The 16,362-nt window shown below is 42.3% G+C and overlaps 1 protein-coding gene across 1 annotated transcript in view; it reads left to right on the top strand.

Moving 5' to 3' along the window:
- Positions 1-16,124, top strand: part of LOC137320395 (transmembrane protein 127) — a 33,091-nt gene extending 16,967 nt beyond the window's left edge. The window contains exons 2-3 of the mRNA XM_067982099.1: positions 7,817-7,981; positions 15,503-16,124. Of these exons, the coding sequence (XP_067838200.1) occupies positions 7,817-7,981; positions 15,503-15,765 (428 nt within the window). The 3' untranslated portion in view covers positions 15,766-16,124. The remainder of the gene's footprint in view (positions 1-7,816; positions 7,982-15,502) is intronic.
- The last annotated feature ends 238 nt before the right edge of the window (positions 16,125-16,362 follow it).

Raw genomic sequence — 16,362 nt, 5'->3', positions numbered from 1 at the left:
GTGCTGCTCCTGGCATGCTCTTCTACACTCCTCGTTGAACCAGGGTTGATCCCCTGGCTTGTTGGTAATGGTAGAGTGAGGAATATGCCGGGCCATGAGGTTACAGATTGTGGTGGAATACAATTCTGCTGCTGCTGATGGCCCACAGCGCCTCATGGATGCCCAGTTTTGTGCTGCTAGATCTGTTCTGAATCTATCCCATTTAGCACGGTGGTAGTGACACACAACACGTTGGATGGTGTCCTCAGTGTGAAGACGGGACTTCATCTCCACAAGGACTGTGCGGTGGTCACTCCTACCAATACTGTCATGGACAGATGCATCTGCGACAGGTAGATTGGTGAGGACGAGGTCAAGTAAGTTTTCCCCTCGTGTTGGTTCGCTCACCACCTGCCGCAGGCCCAGTCTAGCAGCTATGTCCTTCAGGACTCGGCCAGCTCGGTCAGTAGTGGTGCTACCGAGCCACTCTTGGTGATGAACATTGAAGTCCCCCACCCAGAGTACATTTTGTGCCCTTGCTACCCTCAGTGTTTCCTCCAAGTGGTGCTCAACATGGAGGAGGACTGATTCATCAGCTGAGGGAGGACGGTCGGTGGTAATCAGCAGGAGGTTTCCTTGCCCATGTTTGACCTGATGCCATGAGATTTCATGGGGTCCAGAGTCAATGTTGAGGACTCCCAGGGCCACTCCCTCCTGACTGTATATCACTGTACCGCCACCTCTGGTGGGTCTGTCCTGCCGGTGGGACAGGACATACCCAGGGATGGTGATGGAAGAGTCTGGGACGTTGGCTGAAAGGTATGATTCTGTGAGTATGGCTATGTCAGGCTGTTGCTTGACTAGTCTGTGGGACAGCTCTCCCAATTTTGGCACAAGTCCCCAGATGTTAGTAAGGAGGACCTTGCAGGGTCGACTGGGCTTGGTGTCCGGTGGTCCGATGCCGGGTGGTCCGTCCGGTTTTATTCTTATGACTTTTCGTAGCGAGATTTTACAACTGAGTGGCTTGCTAGGCCATTTCAGAGGGCAATTAAGAATCAACCACATTGCTGTGGGTCTGGAGTCACATATAGGCCAGACCGGGTAAGGACGGCAGGTTTCCTTCCCTGAAGGACATTAGTGAACCAGATGGGTTTTTACGACAATCCGGTAGTTTCATGGCCACCATTACTGATACTAGTATTTTAATTCCTGATTTTTATTTTAATTAATTGAATTTAATTAATTAATTGAATTTAAATTCGCCAGCTGCCGTGGCAGGATTTGAACTCAGGACTCTGGATTTTAGTCCAGGCCTCTGGATTACTAGTCCAGTAACATAACCACTATGCTACCGTACCCGTGGGGAGGGACTTTCCAGACCGGTTCTGAAAATGGAAGAACTCTTGAGTACCAATACATCAAAGGAAGCCAAGAACAGTGCTGTGAAAGGTAGAGTGAAAGTAAAGTGAGTTTAGTTGAGGCGAATGTGATATGATGTAGTTTGATGGTTATAGTCACCCCACCTTAAATCTGGTTTCATCCTATGTCAGATGAGCTGTGTGTAAAATTGGTTCCAAATTTGCCACCACACCACCTATTCGTGGGCATGTGGTTTGTATGGGGGAAGATACAGTATTGCTTGTCTCAGTCATACTTTCCTATCCACATTAACTATGTCTTTTACACTGGAAGTGGTAAGTATTGGATGTGTTCTGAAGGGCCTTCTGGTGTAATTTGTAATCTGATGAGTGGGATAACCTGCAACTTGTGTAGAGTCATTAGTGAATTGTGGTCAGTGTTACAAGTGTAATGTGAATCATATATTGACATCTTTATAATATATTATACATAATATATAATGAAGATTAATTAGGTATGGTTTTTGGCTCCTTCAGTTTTCTTCTCTCTTGAAGCACCAGATATACATTGGGATGTGGTTCCACAGGCACCAGCAGCTCTTGAGTACCTCACACAAGCACCAACCTTCAGATGTGCGCTTTGACAGGCTCTTTTATCATGGAGGCATTACAGAAAGGATGTAATTGCACTAGAGAGGGTACAGAGGAGATATACGAGGATGTTGCCAGGACTGGAGAATTTTAGCTGTGAGGAAAGATTGGCTAGGCTGCGGTTGTTCTCTTTGGAACAGAGGAGGCTGAGGGGAGATTTAATTGAGGTGTACAAAATTATGAGGGGCCTAGTTAGAGAGGATAGGAAGGACCTATTTCTCTTAGCAGCGAGATCAATAACCAGCGGGCATAGATTTGAAGTGATTGGTAGAAGGATTAGAGGGGAGCCAAGGAAAAATGTTTTCACCCATAGGGTGGTGGGGGTCTGGAACTCACTGCTTGAAATTGTGGTAGATGCAGAAGCCCTCAACTCATTAAAAAGTACTTGGATGTGCACCTGAAGTGCCGTGACCTACAAGACTTTGGACCAAGAGCTTGGAAAGTGGGATTAGGTTGCGGTGACTCATTTTTGGCCGGCACGGACGCGATGGGCCGAGTAGCCTCCTTCTGTGCCATAAATTTTCTATGATTCTGTGAGGCATCACAGCCATGTGCAGTCCCACCCAACATTCACCCATGCAATTTTCAGCAGCAGTCACAGAATATTGAACTGGAGCAGGAACCCTTCTTGACTTTTTCCCATCGTAGCTCCAGAGGTACTGAGGCCAATTGTAGCATTGACCTAGTCGAGAGGAGAATTATGTAAAGATATAAGAAGATGGTAGGTTTCTCCTTAGGTGGTAGGTTTAGCATCACTGGCCACTCCCATAAGTGGACCTAGTGTCCCCTACGAACCAGAGTGTGCCTTTACCTGACCAAAATCTTGGTAAATGTAGTGTGACTCGGGGATCAAACAGAAAACGCTTGCCACTCTGCTTTGGCTTACTGGAATATATCACAGATTGCCACATGATCTCCTTGTATTTGGTAGGTGGATGAATATACACTTCCATCAGACCAAGGCTCAAGTTAGAAACCAGTAGACAAATTTATTTAATATGAATAAACAGTATATTTACAGTAGTTGCAAAAGACTGTTCTCCAAATGTCAAAAGCCCCATTTAACTCACTCAAATGAAATGGGCACCAATTTTCTTTTTAAGTTACCATGTACCATAGCTAGTATTAAATGGATAAAACACATTACATTTCAGATGCTAAGTGGCTCAGCTGCTCATCCTGCACACTGTAGTTATGTTTACCACGTTGGTTAGCTAAGATATTGGGCCGGGAGGGGGGCACACGCCAGCTGGAGGAACTAAGAGGAGAAATTTGTGCCTAAGTTAATACTCGCACACCTTCTGGAGACTGGTGGCAGAGCTTTTCAGCTCTTGAGAATGGTGCCTGATGCAATATGACCAAAGGGAAGGAAAAATAATTTACGTGGTTCCTCAGCAAAGAACCTATCTTAGCTCCCATTGTCCCAATACCAACCAGCACCCTTGTCCAGTCCCATGCAAAAGCCAACTCCTTCTCAATAGATCCTAAGCAACACTCATTTTTTTTCCAGTTTGACACAGCAGCCAGACTTTGCAATTTTTGGTCAAAGGGATGCCACACTATGGGAAACATTAAACTGATAAACTTTGCTACTATGTATAATAAAAAGGAAATTCAAGTAGCTAAAGTATCTAAAGTTAGACAGAATCTTATCAAGTAAGTAACTGTGCTGAAACATGCACTTCTGACGAATAAAACCCAGGCAAAAGGACAAGCTAAAGCCATACTGCAACTGCTATTACATAAAATCCTTCCACTTTGACTGAAATGGATGGTATCACATTGCGCAGAGTGGACCAAAATTAATTGTTAGATTACATGACTGGAGGTCTGGAAGAAGTTGCCCAACTTAGAGATCAAAAATAAGGCATAAATACGTCTGTAAAGTAGCAGCACAGGACATATATGGATATAAAGGAAAGATCAATGCAAAAATGCTGCGCTGACACTGAGAAATGTTAACAGGATGTAGCAAGTACGGTAGTAGAAATGAAAATAACAAGGTTATGCAAATTAGGTTATGCCATAATGAGAGAGAGCATGTACTGCAGAAAGGAATTTCTATTCAGGACCAATTTACCCTGATTCAATTATACTGCTCTTACGTTTAAATGCAAAACTCGCACCTAGCAGGAGAGGACAGAATGGAATAGGTGGCGGACCCTATCAGGAAGCAATTGTTGATCTATTCTTGTGGGAAAGTATGGAGGGCATTGAGGCTGGAGGTTTTGGGATGGTCATGTTGCATATTAATCATATACTCTATAATTTTCACTTTTATTTTAATGTGTCCATCCAATAACAACTTGCATTTATATAGTGCCTTTTATATAAAAATGTGCTTCACAGTTAGGTTTAAGGAAAAGGGACAGTGAGCTAGAAAGAGAGAGGTTAGGAGGGGTGACTGAAAGCTTGGAGCTAGTTCTTGAGAAAGTTTTTAAAGGATGAGACAGAGGTGACCATAATAAGACCATATGAGATAGGAGCAGGAGTAGGCCATTCGGCCCCTTGAGCCTGCTCCGCCATTCATTGAGATCATGGTTGATCTGATTTTTACCTCAACTCCATTTTCCCGGTGGAGAGGAGGATAGGTTCAGGGAGGGAATTCCAAAGAGTAGGACTCAGGTAACTGAAGGCTATGCCACCAATGATGGGGGAGGGTGAGTGGAGAGGATATGCGGTCTGAAGTTCAGCTCAGGATTGAACAGGGCATCAAGATTGTCAATTTTTGCCTGAGACTGTGAGAAAGGGGATAGAATCAGTGGTAAGGGTGCAGTGTTTATGGTTGGAGCTAAAGATGATGGCTGTGGTCTTCCCAATGTTTACTGAATAAAGTTATGACTCATCCTGATTAGATGTCAGACAAACACTGAGGTAATTGGTGGGCCGACATAGGTGGTGTCATGGAAGTACGTGTGCAAGGTAACCCCATATCTGTGGATAATGTCGTCAAGGGGCAGCACGTAAGTAAGGAAGAGGACATGTGACTTCAGCACAGACCTAGAATTCCAACAGCTTCAATTGGAAAATAGGGCCACTAAAGTCTTTATCCCCATACATTTGAAAAGTAAATAAAGAGGAGCGCACCAAGGTTCCAAGGGGACTCTGGGGGTGACAGTGAGGAGGAGGGAAGAAAAGTCATTGGTGGAAATGTGAATGGAAAATGGCATCAACCACCATGTGAAACACTGCAGAGAGGCTGAGAAGGATGAAGGCAGAAAATGCACCACAATCATGCACACTGATTTTGCACAAACATATTATAGTGCATGTAATAATAAAGCACTCAAATGCATTAGTGTTCTTATGTGCTTACAATATCCTATTTGATCTCTTTAAAGAGTAAAGAGAGCCCTGTGGTCGCCTAGACATACCTGAAAAACACCAATCACCTGAGCATCATTTGTTGTCACCCTCATTTGAAGTAGGCATCACTGCAGATATGCACACAATGAAGAAGAGCATAGTGATGCTGAGAAATACATACAGTGAAGCATTGAACAGCAGAGATAAAGGGGCAGTGCTGGTGGGGATTAATGAGGGTTCAGCTGGTACTAAGAGGTCTAGCACTATGAGTGACTCTTCAAATGTATGGGGATAAAGACTATAGTGGCCCTGTTATCCAATTGAAGCTGTTAGAATCCTAGGTCTACGCTCAAGTCACATGTCCTCACATAAACATAGGAACAGGAGTAGGCCATTTAGCCCCTTGATCCTGTTCCGCTGTTCAGTGAGATCATGGCTGATCTGTGATGTAACTCCATATACCCGCCTTAGCCCCATATCCCTTAATACCTTTGGTTAACAAAAACCTATTAATCTCAGATTTAAAATTAGTAATTGAGCTAGCATCAACTGCTGTTTGTGGAAGAGTGTTCCAAACTTCTCCCACCCTTTGCATGTAGAAGTGTTTCCTCACTTCACTCCTGGAAGTCCTGGCTCTAATTTTTAGGCTGTGTCCCCTAGTCCTAGACTCCCCAACCAGTGGAAATAGTTTCTCTATCTACCCTATCAGTTCCCCTTAGTATCTTGAAAATTTCGATCAAATCATCTCTTAATCATCTAAATTCCAGGGAATACAACCCTAGCTTGTGCAATCTAAACTAGTAATTTAACCCTTGGAGTCCTGGTATCATTCTAGTAAATCTATGCTGCACTCCCTCCTACGCCAATATATCCTTCCTAAGGTGCGGTGTCCAGAACTGAACACAATACTCCAGGTGTGGTCTAACCAGGGCTTTGTATAGCTGTAGCATAACTTCTACCCCCTTGTATTCTAATCTTCTAGATATAAAGGCCAGCACACCATTTGCCTTTTTGATATTTTCTATACTTGTCCATGACATTTTAATGATCTAGTTACATGGACCCCTAAGTCTCTTTGGACCGCCACTGTTTTGAGCTTTCTACCATTTAGAAAGTACTCTGATCTATCGTTTTTAGGTCCAAAGTGGATGACCTCACACTTGCCTACATTGAAATCCATTTGCCACAGTTTTGCCCATTCACTTAATCTATTAATATCTCTCTATAATTTTATACTTCCATCTACTGCTTAAAATGCTGCCTATCTTTGTGTCATCGGCAAACTTGGATGTGTGGCTCTCTATCCTGTCATCTAAGTCGTTAATAAATACATTGAATTATTGAGGCCCAAACACAGATCCCTGCAGGACACCACTAGTCACATCCTGCCAATTTGAGTACCTGCCCATTATCCCTACTCTCTGTCTCCTGTCGCTCAACTAATTTCCAAGCCAGGTCAATAATTTGCCCTCCATTCCATGAGTTTTAACTTTAGCTAAAAGTCTCTTATGGGGGACTTTATCAAATGCCTTCTGGAAATCCATGTAAACAACATCGTTAGACATTCCCCTGTCCACTACTTTAGTCACCTCTTAAAAAACAAAATCAGGTTCGTCAGGCATGAACTACTTAATTACAAGTTTCTTTGGCTTTGAAACAACGAGAAACCCTCAGGGAGTCATTGACATGTACCCAAGGTTAATCAACAGAGACTGTTTTCATTCATTCTGGGTTAATTAAACCATGTTTTTGCCCACAATTCTAAGGGCAAGCCCTGTCTGGAGCCCTCAGTTAATGTCCGCTTGGCAGGCTGAACTCCTGACCTGATGTAAGAGACTTATGGGACTCCCGCTTTCTTGCCGCCTCTCTCGTGTGCGCACTCTCTTTGAGACAGTGAGTGAGAAAGCCTCCAGCAAGCAGTAACAGAAAGCCTGCACCATCTAACTTTGGAACAGCTTGGCTTGAAAGTGGGGCTACACCTAGAGAGGCAGTAAGGTTGCATCTTCATTATTTGTCATAAACTAAGAAGCATAGGAAATTTGCATTTCTTGATGTGAAACCTGTATTCTGTTCATTTATGTAAAATAAACCAATTTGTTGGCTTGAATGTGAGCCTCATTCCCATGAGCAGTCTGCTTTAGTAAAGAGAAAACCCACGTGGCGGCACCTGTCATACTTTAATAGCTCGTAAATGGAGCAATGGTTGTCTGTTACAATCCCCAGGCCATGCTATTGCTGAGCTAGATATTTGGTAGTACGAGGTGCACTCCGGATCATAGAGAACGCGAGGTCTGCTATGGGAGTGACTGGTGACGCTGAACCCAAGAGCATGTCTAGTGCAAAATGCAAACATTGTTAGAGACCTTGGAGGATTCCTTAAAAACTGTTTGATTCAAGCACTTTGTATATTAATGAATAAATAATTGGGAAAGGTGATGCATTTCTGTGAATTCTTATATAGCAAGATTTTTCTTTGACTAATGCATCATGCTAACCAGTCGTTCTTAAATTGTTTTCTGCAGATCCAAATATGGTCATGAACTATGAAGGGATTTCTCTTCTAATAGTAATGGCCACGTGCTGCTATATTGGAATATTTTCCGGCTTTGGAGCTTTCATTCTAAGCTTTTTGGGATCAAGACATCCAATTTTGCTTAATCTACCAATTATGTTGCATTTTATAACAGGTAAACTTTTTCTTCCATTTTTCATTTTTTCAATTGCTTTTATTTTTCTTCCCATTCTCTCCCTTATCTCCCTTCTCTGGAAGGCGATGATAGCTTATACTTCACTGATTTCTTGGTACCTTCTGATGATTCTTTATATATAAGCCTGGACAGTGAGTGTTGCACGGACTTAGCAGAGCTCAACGTTGTCTTAAGGGCAATTTGACTACAGGTTAAAACAAGTTATTCTGACCTTGTATAGCTTACTGGGGAGGTAACATTTGGAATATCGCATGTCAGGACTGCCATCAAAAGGAGAGGCTTCTAAGAAGAGGAACCAGCCTAATTGTTGATTCAGGGTCAATTGACACCCTATTCAGGGTCAGTTGAACCTTTAAAGAGGAGGTGGATCAATATCAGTTGAGACAGGGATTGAAGGTTATAGAGACTTTAAAAATACTCAGTAAGTTTTTCTCAGGGCGGGTAACTCCACTCCTCACTACACACCATCACCACCTGTTGATCCCTAACTGTAAGGAATACAAATAATAGCAATGGGTGAAGTGGGGCACTGCAAGCGGCTTCAGCATCACTTAGGACTAAGGAGGAAACAAAAAAGAGCAAGAGTTTGTACTCCCCTTCTCTGTACAGTGACCCCTGCTGAAAGTGTGTACGTACAGACACCATAGGAAAGCACAGGATGAGCAAAGTCCATTTAGCCCATTAAGCCTGTTGCTTCCAAATACCATATGCAATTTGCTTTACCACATACCCTCTAATCTCCTAAAGAAAGGCTTGCAAAGCTCTTCCTTGGCTCCAAAAAGTTTAAGGAGTGTCTAGTATGAATGAAGTGTCAATTTTCAACAATTTTGTTATGATCAGCAAAATAAATACATAAATAGATTATAATTTGTTACATTTATAGTTTGAAAATCTGTGATTCAAGCATTGTTACAATCCACATCCATCTTGTTAAGAGTACATAAGAACAGATTCCTGGTTTGCTATTACATGATCCGGCTTTATAACTTGGACACTTAATCCACAATCTTAGCAGCAACCATAGGTAGATGCAGCAAACTCTTCTCTACCTATGAAGCTACAGTTAGTACAAGTTTAACTGCATCATCTGATGATCAACTAAACTGACTGAGGCTGTGACTACTCAGTCTTGACCCAAATTAATGCCTGTAAAATTGTTTGTGTTCTAAAATGGGTGAATGGGTCAATTAGTCGTAAGTGGCAGAGGTCTTTCGGCATTTTTGTTTGCTTGTAGTGAATCGAGAACTGCATTTTCACATCTAGAGTAACGTCAGTTGTTTGTTGAACTGCTTCGTTTGTCACTTCAGTTTGTTCTTCTGTTTTTTGACAGACTTGGGTGAGTTTAACCTTTGGTGCTCTGCTTCTCTGCTATGTTTAGAAGCATCTTTCCTGAGTGCATGGAGCAGTGGTAGCATGGCAATTTCCTGTTCACCTAGCTGTGTGCATACTTCACGAACTGGGATACAGCATAGTCTTTGAAGCCACACCTCATGCAGAGCTAAAGTTGCCAGTCATTTGTAAATATACAAAGGATGAAATTGGCTTGAATGATCACTTTCATTTGCACACAGACCTTTGCATGTAGTGTCACCCTTGTTTCTCTTTCCTCTTGCATGCTAGAATCCAAAGCATTGGTGTGTACAGCTGTTATTTTATAAAATGGAGCACAGGGATGAATTTTCTGAGCTTACTGTTTCTATGAAATTTAGAAATGAATCCTTTGGGAATAACAGCCATTACTAATGTTGTAAAATAGAGGTTGTTGACTAATGAAATGATGCACTTTACAAAGCAGATTACAGAGCCCACTTTTGTCCAGCAGGCCTAGGTGGCTGATGAACTGATGGGTTGTGAGGAAAGGCAGCAGCAAGAGAGACCGAGAAATTGAGGGGGGAGAGGAAGAGGGAGAAGATACCGAGCTAGAGACTGAAGGTAAAGGAAAACAGCAAGCAGAAGAAATAGAGAAGCAGGAATAAGGAGGAAAAAATTGAGATAGAAGACGAATCTACTCATGATGAAGGTCCAATGTGGTTAGCTCAGTGTGAATGTAAGTTAGAACTTAGTATTTATATTTTATCCTGAAATTATTCCTGCTTGGTATTGTTTCATTTGCCACTCATTATAATATCACTCTGCCAAATATTTTCAAACAGTAAATGAGCAATGGCAGGCCTTCAAGGCAGAGATATTTTGGGTACAAACCAAACATAGTCCCATAAGGAGGAATGATGGGGTATCCAAAGCTAGAGCTCTCTGGATGACAAAGGAAATAGAGGTTAAAATAAAACAGAAAAAGGAGGTTTATGACAAATGTCAGGTACAGAATACAGTCGAAAACCAGGCAGAATACAGAGTGCAGGGGGAAATTGAAAAAGGATATAAGAAGGGCAAAGAGAATGTGAAAAAAAGGTTAGCAGGTAATATTAAAGGGAACCCAAAAATCTTTTATAAACATATAAAAAGTAAAAGGATAGTTAAAGGAATGGTGGGGCCGATTAGGGGCTAAGAAGAAAATCTTGTGGGGGCAGAGGGGATGACTGAAGTACTGAAAGAGTACTTTGCATCTCTTCACAAAAGAAGAGGATGAAGTTAACATCGCAGTAGGGTAAAGGGAGCAGAGATATTGGATAGGATAAAAATAGATAGAAAGGAGGTGCTGAATAGGTTGGCATCACTCAAAGTTAACAAGTCACCCGGTCCAGGTGGGATGTTTCCTAGGTTGCTGAGGGAAGTTAAGGTGGAGATAGCAGAAGCTCTGACCACAATCTTTCAATCATCCTTGGATATGGGAGTGGTGTCAGAGGACTGGAGGATTGCAAATGTTACACCCCTGTTCAAAAAAGGGGAGAGGGTTAAACTTGGTAACTATAGGCCAATCAGTCTAACGTCAGTGGTGGGAAAACTACTAGAGACCGTTGTCAAGGACTAAATTAATTCTCACTTGGAGAAGCATGGGTTAACAAGGGACAGCCAGCATGGATTTATTAAAGGCAAATCATGTGTGACTAATCTGAGTTATTTGATGAATAACAGAGAGGTTGATGAAGGTAGTGCAGTAGCTGTTATATATATGGACTTTCAAAAGCCATTTGATAAAGTATCACATAACAAACTTATTTGGAAAATAGAAACACATGGTATTAACAGAATGGTGGTAACTTGGGTACATAGTTGGCTAAGGGATGGGAGGTAGAGGGTAGTACAATTTCGAAGTTTACGAATGATACAAAACTTGGCAACATAGTAAATAGGAGGATAGTAGCTGACTTCAAGAGGACTCCGATAGGATGGTGAAATGGGCAGACACATGGCAGATGCAATTTAATGCAGATAAGTGTAAAGTGATGCATTTTGGGAGAAACAACATGGAGATGCTGGGATTGTTCTCCGAGCAGAGAAGGTTAAGGGGAGACCTAATAGAAGTATTCAAAATTACGAGGGGTTTTGATAGAGCAAGTGAGCGAAAACTATTTCCTCTGACAAATGGTTGGTAACCAGAAGTCATAGATTTAAAATAATTGGCAAAAGAACTAGAGGGGAAATGAGGAGTACTTTTTTCACACAGAGGGTTGTTAAGACCTGGAACACTTTACCCGAAAGGGTGGTGGAAGCAGATTCCATAGGAACTTTCAAAAGGCAATTGGACATGTACTTGAAGAGGACTAATTTGCAGGGTTATGGGGAAAAAGCTGGAATGTGGGACTAAATTGGACAGCTCTGTCAAGAAGCCGGCACAGGCACGATGGGCCGAATGGCCCCCTTCTGTGCTGTAAGATTCTATGATTCTGTGATCGAGATTAAATAAAAGTAAAGCAATCCAGGTATCAGTCAGCTCCTCGGTCATTTTATAAAGATTTAGATTGCTTCAGATAGAGGCCTTCAATAAGTTGGGCAAGTTGTGTGCCCTCACTTAGAAGAGAATGGATACTACAGCATTTTAATTCCCCACACAGGCCCTCAGCCTTGAGACTGATATTTCTACAGCTCTCAGGCAAAAGAAAGGTAGGTCTCAGACTGTGACCTGGAAAAGTTTTCTTTGCAAAAGATACAAAGAATAAAAGGTAATGAGGATTTGGTTTCATACAAAATACAGTTGAGGATAACCATAAGGTATTAGAAAATAGTGGGTAGAATGCAATAAAAAGATGGGTTGTAGATAGCAGTAAGAGGAGTCTTACGAAATATTTAAGCAATGATAGCTGTAGAATATGTGTTAACAACCAGATATTTCTTTTAGGGTATAAGTTAGGGAGAGATATGGAGGACCAAGAGATGGCAGGTGTGTTGTATTGATTCTTCAGACCAAATCCAGTTATTTTCATTCAAGACCAGTAACACTAGTAGACGTCAGTGAAATGTGCGCTATATAGAAACTCAAAGAATTAAAGGGTTTAATTTCCTTTGGTACTGCACCAGTTAACATGTTCATGTAGAGTTCTTTTGTGTGCTATTTTAATGCAGTTGCTTATTTTGAACAGGTGAATGACCTAATTAAAGTGACACATATATGAATTTTATGCAAATAAATTTAACGGTGCATTAACAGATAAAATTAAATCCCCAAGTGTCTGCAGGGTACCTAAGCCAGATTGGACATTCTCCTAATGTTCTCAAGGAAATGAGCAAGGAAATACCTGTTGCTCTAATTAATGTTTTTAGGAACTCCACAAACACAGGAATTGTACCCAAGGACTTGCAAATTTGTATGCCACTCCCTCTAGCCCTATATCCAAATCATTGATATACACAACAAATAGAAGCATCCTGAGAAAGGAACCATGTGGGACACCACTACCCCTTCCAACCACTCTGAGAAACTGTGCTTAACCTGTAGTCTGCTTTCTCCCTTCTAACCAGTTTTTAATCCAATTTCCTACCCTAATTCAACACCTCATAATCTTCTCCAATAGTCTCCTTTGCGGTACCTTTTCAAAGGCTTTCTGAAAGTCCATGTACATGACCTGCACTGCATTTGTGCCATTCACCATATCGATCATCTCAGAGTGCTGAAAGTAGCCATTCAAAGAGTGAGGGGCCCTTAAGGAGTAATCAGTCTGGATTTAGAAGCAACAGGCCATGAAGTCCTCTTCTGCTATTCGACTCAGATTGACTCAGGCTTAAAATTAATAAACTTCAGGCAGAACTAGAAATGAAAGGTTTTCAGGATTACGAAAAGTTTTAAGAAGGTAAATAGTGAAAGATTGATCACAGTGGTTGGTGAATCAATGGCAAGGGGTGGGGGCATTCGTTGGGTGTGAATTGCTTTGTGATGTCCTGTCGACGCGATGAGGCTCTGTGACACTGCAGCTTCTGGAGCTTCTCCTGAGTTGAATCTCTGATTGTTGCTCACTGCCAACATTATTTTCTGTGTGCATTAATCGATAACTGGGGGAGATTTCCTTGTTTTTTTTCAAAAGCCCCTTGAACATCCTCTTTTTGACAACGCATCTAGCCCAGCTCCTGCTAACCTGTCTTATTTTATTTCCCCCCTCCTACTTGTCCACTCTCCCCGCTCTACAAACTGCTTATGGGTGAATTTCTCTACATACAGGTGCTGTAGAAATGTAAGTTGTTAATGCAGTCATTAACCCATTTAAAGAGCAAGAGGATAACGAAGGAAAGAGTAGGGCCTATTAGAGACCAAAAAGGTAACCTGTGTGTGGAGGCGGAAGATGTGGGTATGGTTCTTAATGAATACTTTGCCTCTGACTTCACAAAAGAGGGGGACGTTGCAGAGATTGTAGTTGAGGAGGAGGAGTGTGAAATATTGGATGGGATAAACATAGTGAGAGAGGAAGTATTAAAGGGTTTAGCATCTTTGAAAGTGGATAAATCGCCAGGCCTGGATGAAATGTATCTCAGGCTGTTAAGAGAAGCAAGGGAGGAAATAGCGAAGGCCCTGACCATCATTTTCCAATCCTCCCTGGCTACAGGCGTGGTGCCGGAGGATTGGAGAACTGCTACCTTTGTACCATTGTTTAAAAATGGAGAAAGAGGTAGACTGAGTAATTATAGGCCAGTCAGTCTAACCTTGGTGGTGGGAAAATTATTAGAATCGATTCTGAGGGACAACATAAATCGCCATTTAGAAAGGCACGGGTTAATCAAGGACAGTCAGCACGGATTTGTTAAGGGAAGGTCGTGTCTGACTAAGTTGATTGAATTTTTTGAGCAGGTAATAAGGAGGGTCAATGAGGGTAACACATTTGATGGAGTCTACATGGATTTTAGCAAGACTTTTGACATGGCAGATTGGTCAAAAAAGTAAAAGCCCATGGGATCCAAAGGAAAGTGGCTAGTTGGATCCAAAATTGGCTCAGTGGCTGGAAGCAAAGGGTAATGGTTGACGGTGTTTTTGTGACCGGAAGGCTGTTTCTAGTGGGTTTCCGTGAGGCTCAGTACTAGGTCCATTGCTCTTTGTGATATATATTAATGATTTGGACTTGATTGTGGGGGACTTGATCAAGAGGTTTGCAGATGATACAAAAATTGGCCGCGTGGTTGATAGTGAGGAGGAAAGCTGTAGACTGCTGGAAGATATCAATGGATTGGTCAGGTGGGCAGAAAAGTGGCAAATAGAATTCAATCCAGAGAAGTGTGAGGTAATGCATTTGGGGAAGGCAAACAAGGCAAGGGAGCACACAATAAATGGAAGGATACTGAGAGGTGTGGAGGAACAAAGGGACCTTGGAGTGCATGTCCAAAGATCCCTGAAGGTAGCAGGACAGGTGGATAAGGTGGTTAAAAAGGCATACTGGATACTTTCCTTTATTAGCCGAGGCATAGATTATCAGAACAGGGAGATTATGCTTGAAATGTATAAAACACTAGTTAGACCACAGCTTGAGTACTATGTAAAGTTCTGGTCACCACACTACAGGAAAGATGTGATTGCACTAGAGAAGACGTTGCCAGGGCTGGAGAATTTTAGTTATGAGGAAAGATTGGATAGGCTGGGATTGTTTTCTTTGTAACAAAGGAGGCTGAGGGGAGATTTAATTGAGGTATATAAAATTATGACATGACTAAATAGAGTGGATAGGGAGGGCCTATTTCCCTTGGCTGAGGGGTCAGTGACCGGGGGGCATAGATTTAAAGTAAATGGTAGAAGGATTAGAGGGGAGCTGAGGAGAATCTTTTTCACCCAGAGGGTGGGGGGTGTCTGGAACTCACTGCCTGAAAGGGTGGTAGAGGCAGAAGCCCTCAACTCATTTAAAAAGTACTTGGATTTGCACTTGAAGTGCCATAACCTACAGGGCTACAGACCAAGTGCTGGAAATGGGATTAAGCTGGATAGCTCTTTTTCGGCCGGCACGGACACGATGGGCCAAATGGCCTCCTGTGCCATAACATTCTATGATTCTATGTTACGATAATCCATTAACTAGTGTACTAGTAGAGAAAAGCTCCCCCCCCCCCCCCGGTAAATCTGTTGATGAGTGCAGTTGCTGTACTGGATGGTGATGTAGAGTGAAACTATTGTGCTCTCTTGATTTGCAGCCATTTTGGATGTTGGCTCGGTGGCGCTGTGTTCGTACCTGTTCTTCCAGGTGAAGACTAAGCTGAGGAAAAAGGAATTCGAGAAGACGGTGATGCGGACATCCCTGGGCGAAAGTTTTGTAATTGCTGCCTTCGCTCTGATGTTTTCAGTAACAGCCGCAGCCCTGAGTCTACACAAGTCCCTATTGAAGGATGTGAGACTGCTGGACAGCAGGACAGAAGAGGAGTCCACTCTGGTAGCGCACCAAGGGTGCGAAGACTAAGACTAGTCCAGTTAAACTACTTGCACCACATCACCATTTACTCCTTTGGAACTGTCCAGTTGACCCATGGGCTCTGTTTGCAATGTTGCTTTGGAGAAGTACAACACTCAGGGACATTATGCAGCCCGTTCTGCAGAAGTGACTGCACAACATAGAATGAAAAGAGCCAGTGGCTTTAATTGCTCTGAGAATATTCATGTTTAAGAAAAAATAAGGAGCTTTAATGTTCTTTTAATACATTTTCTTTTGTATATTTTCAATCTTTGTACAGTTGACACCATTTGAAGTAGCTATAGATTTTCTAAAGTGGCTGCACAGTCATTGTTGATTAAAATCAATAAAAGTCACTGAGCCATACAGACCACGTTTGATCCCTGTTTTGTGCTGAATTCGTCAATCTAAGCTGTGGCAGCCATAGGAGTGTTACAATTAACCTTTCTGCCCTGCGCTAGGGCGATGGAGGGGGGGGGAGGAGGAATCAGATGGTGTTTTGGTTTCTGAATGCTATCCAGTGAGTTTTACTGGAAAGTGCTGAACTTCATGGCAACTCTTCCTTTTTCCTTTTAAAAAGAATTTCTAACAATTTTTATCTCCACA

This window comes from Heptranchias perlo, chromosome 1, assembly GCF_035084215.1.
Source record: "Heptranchias perlo isolate sHepPer1 chromosome 1, sHepPer1.hap1, whole genome shotgun sequence".
Lineage (NCBI taxonomy): Eukaryota > Metazoa > Chordata > Chondrichthyes > Hexanchiformes > Hexanchidae > Heptranchias > Heptranchias perlo.
The sequence above is the reverse complement of the archived record's forward strand: the minus strand, read 5'-3'. Positions and strand labels throughout refer to the sequence as shown.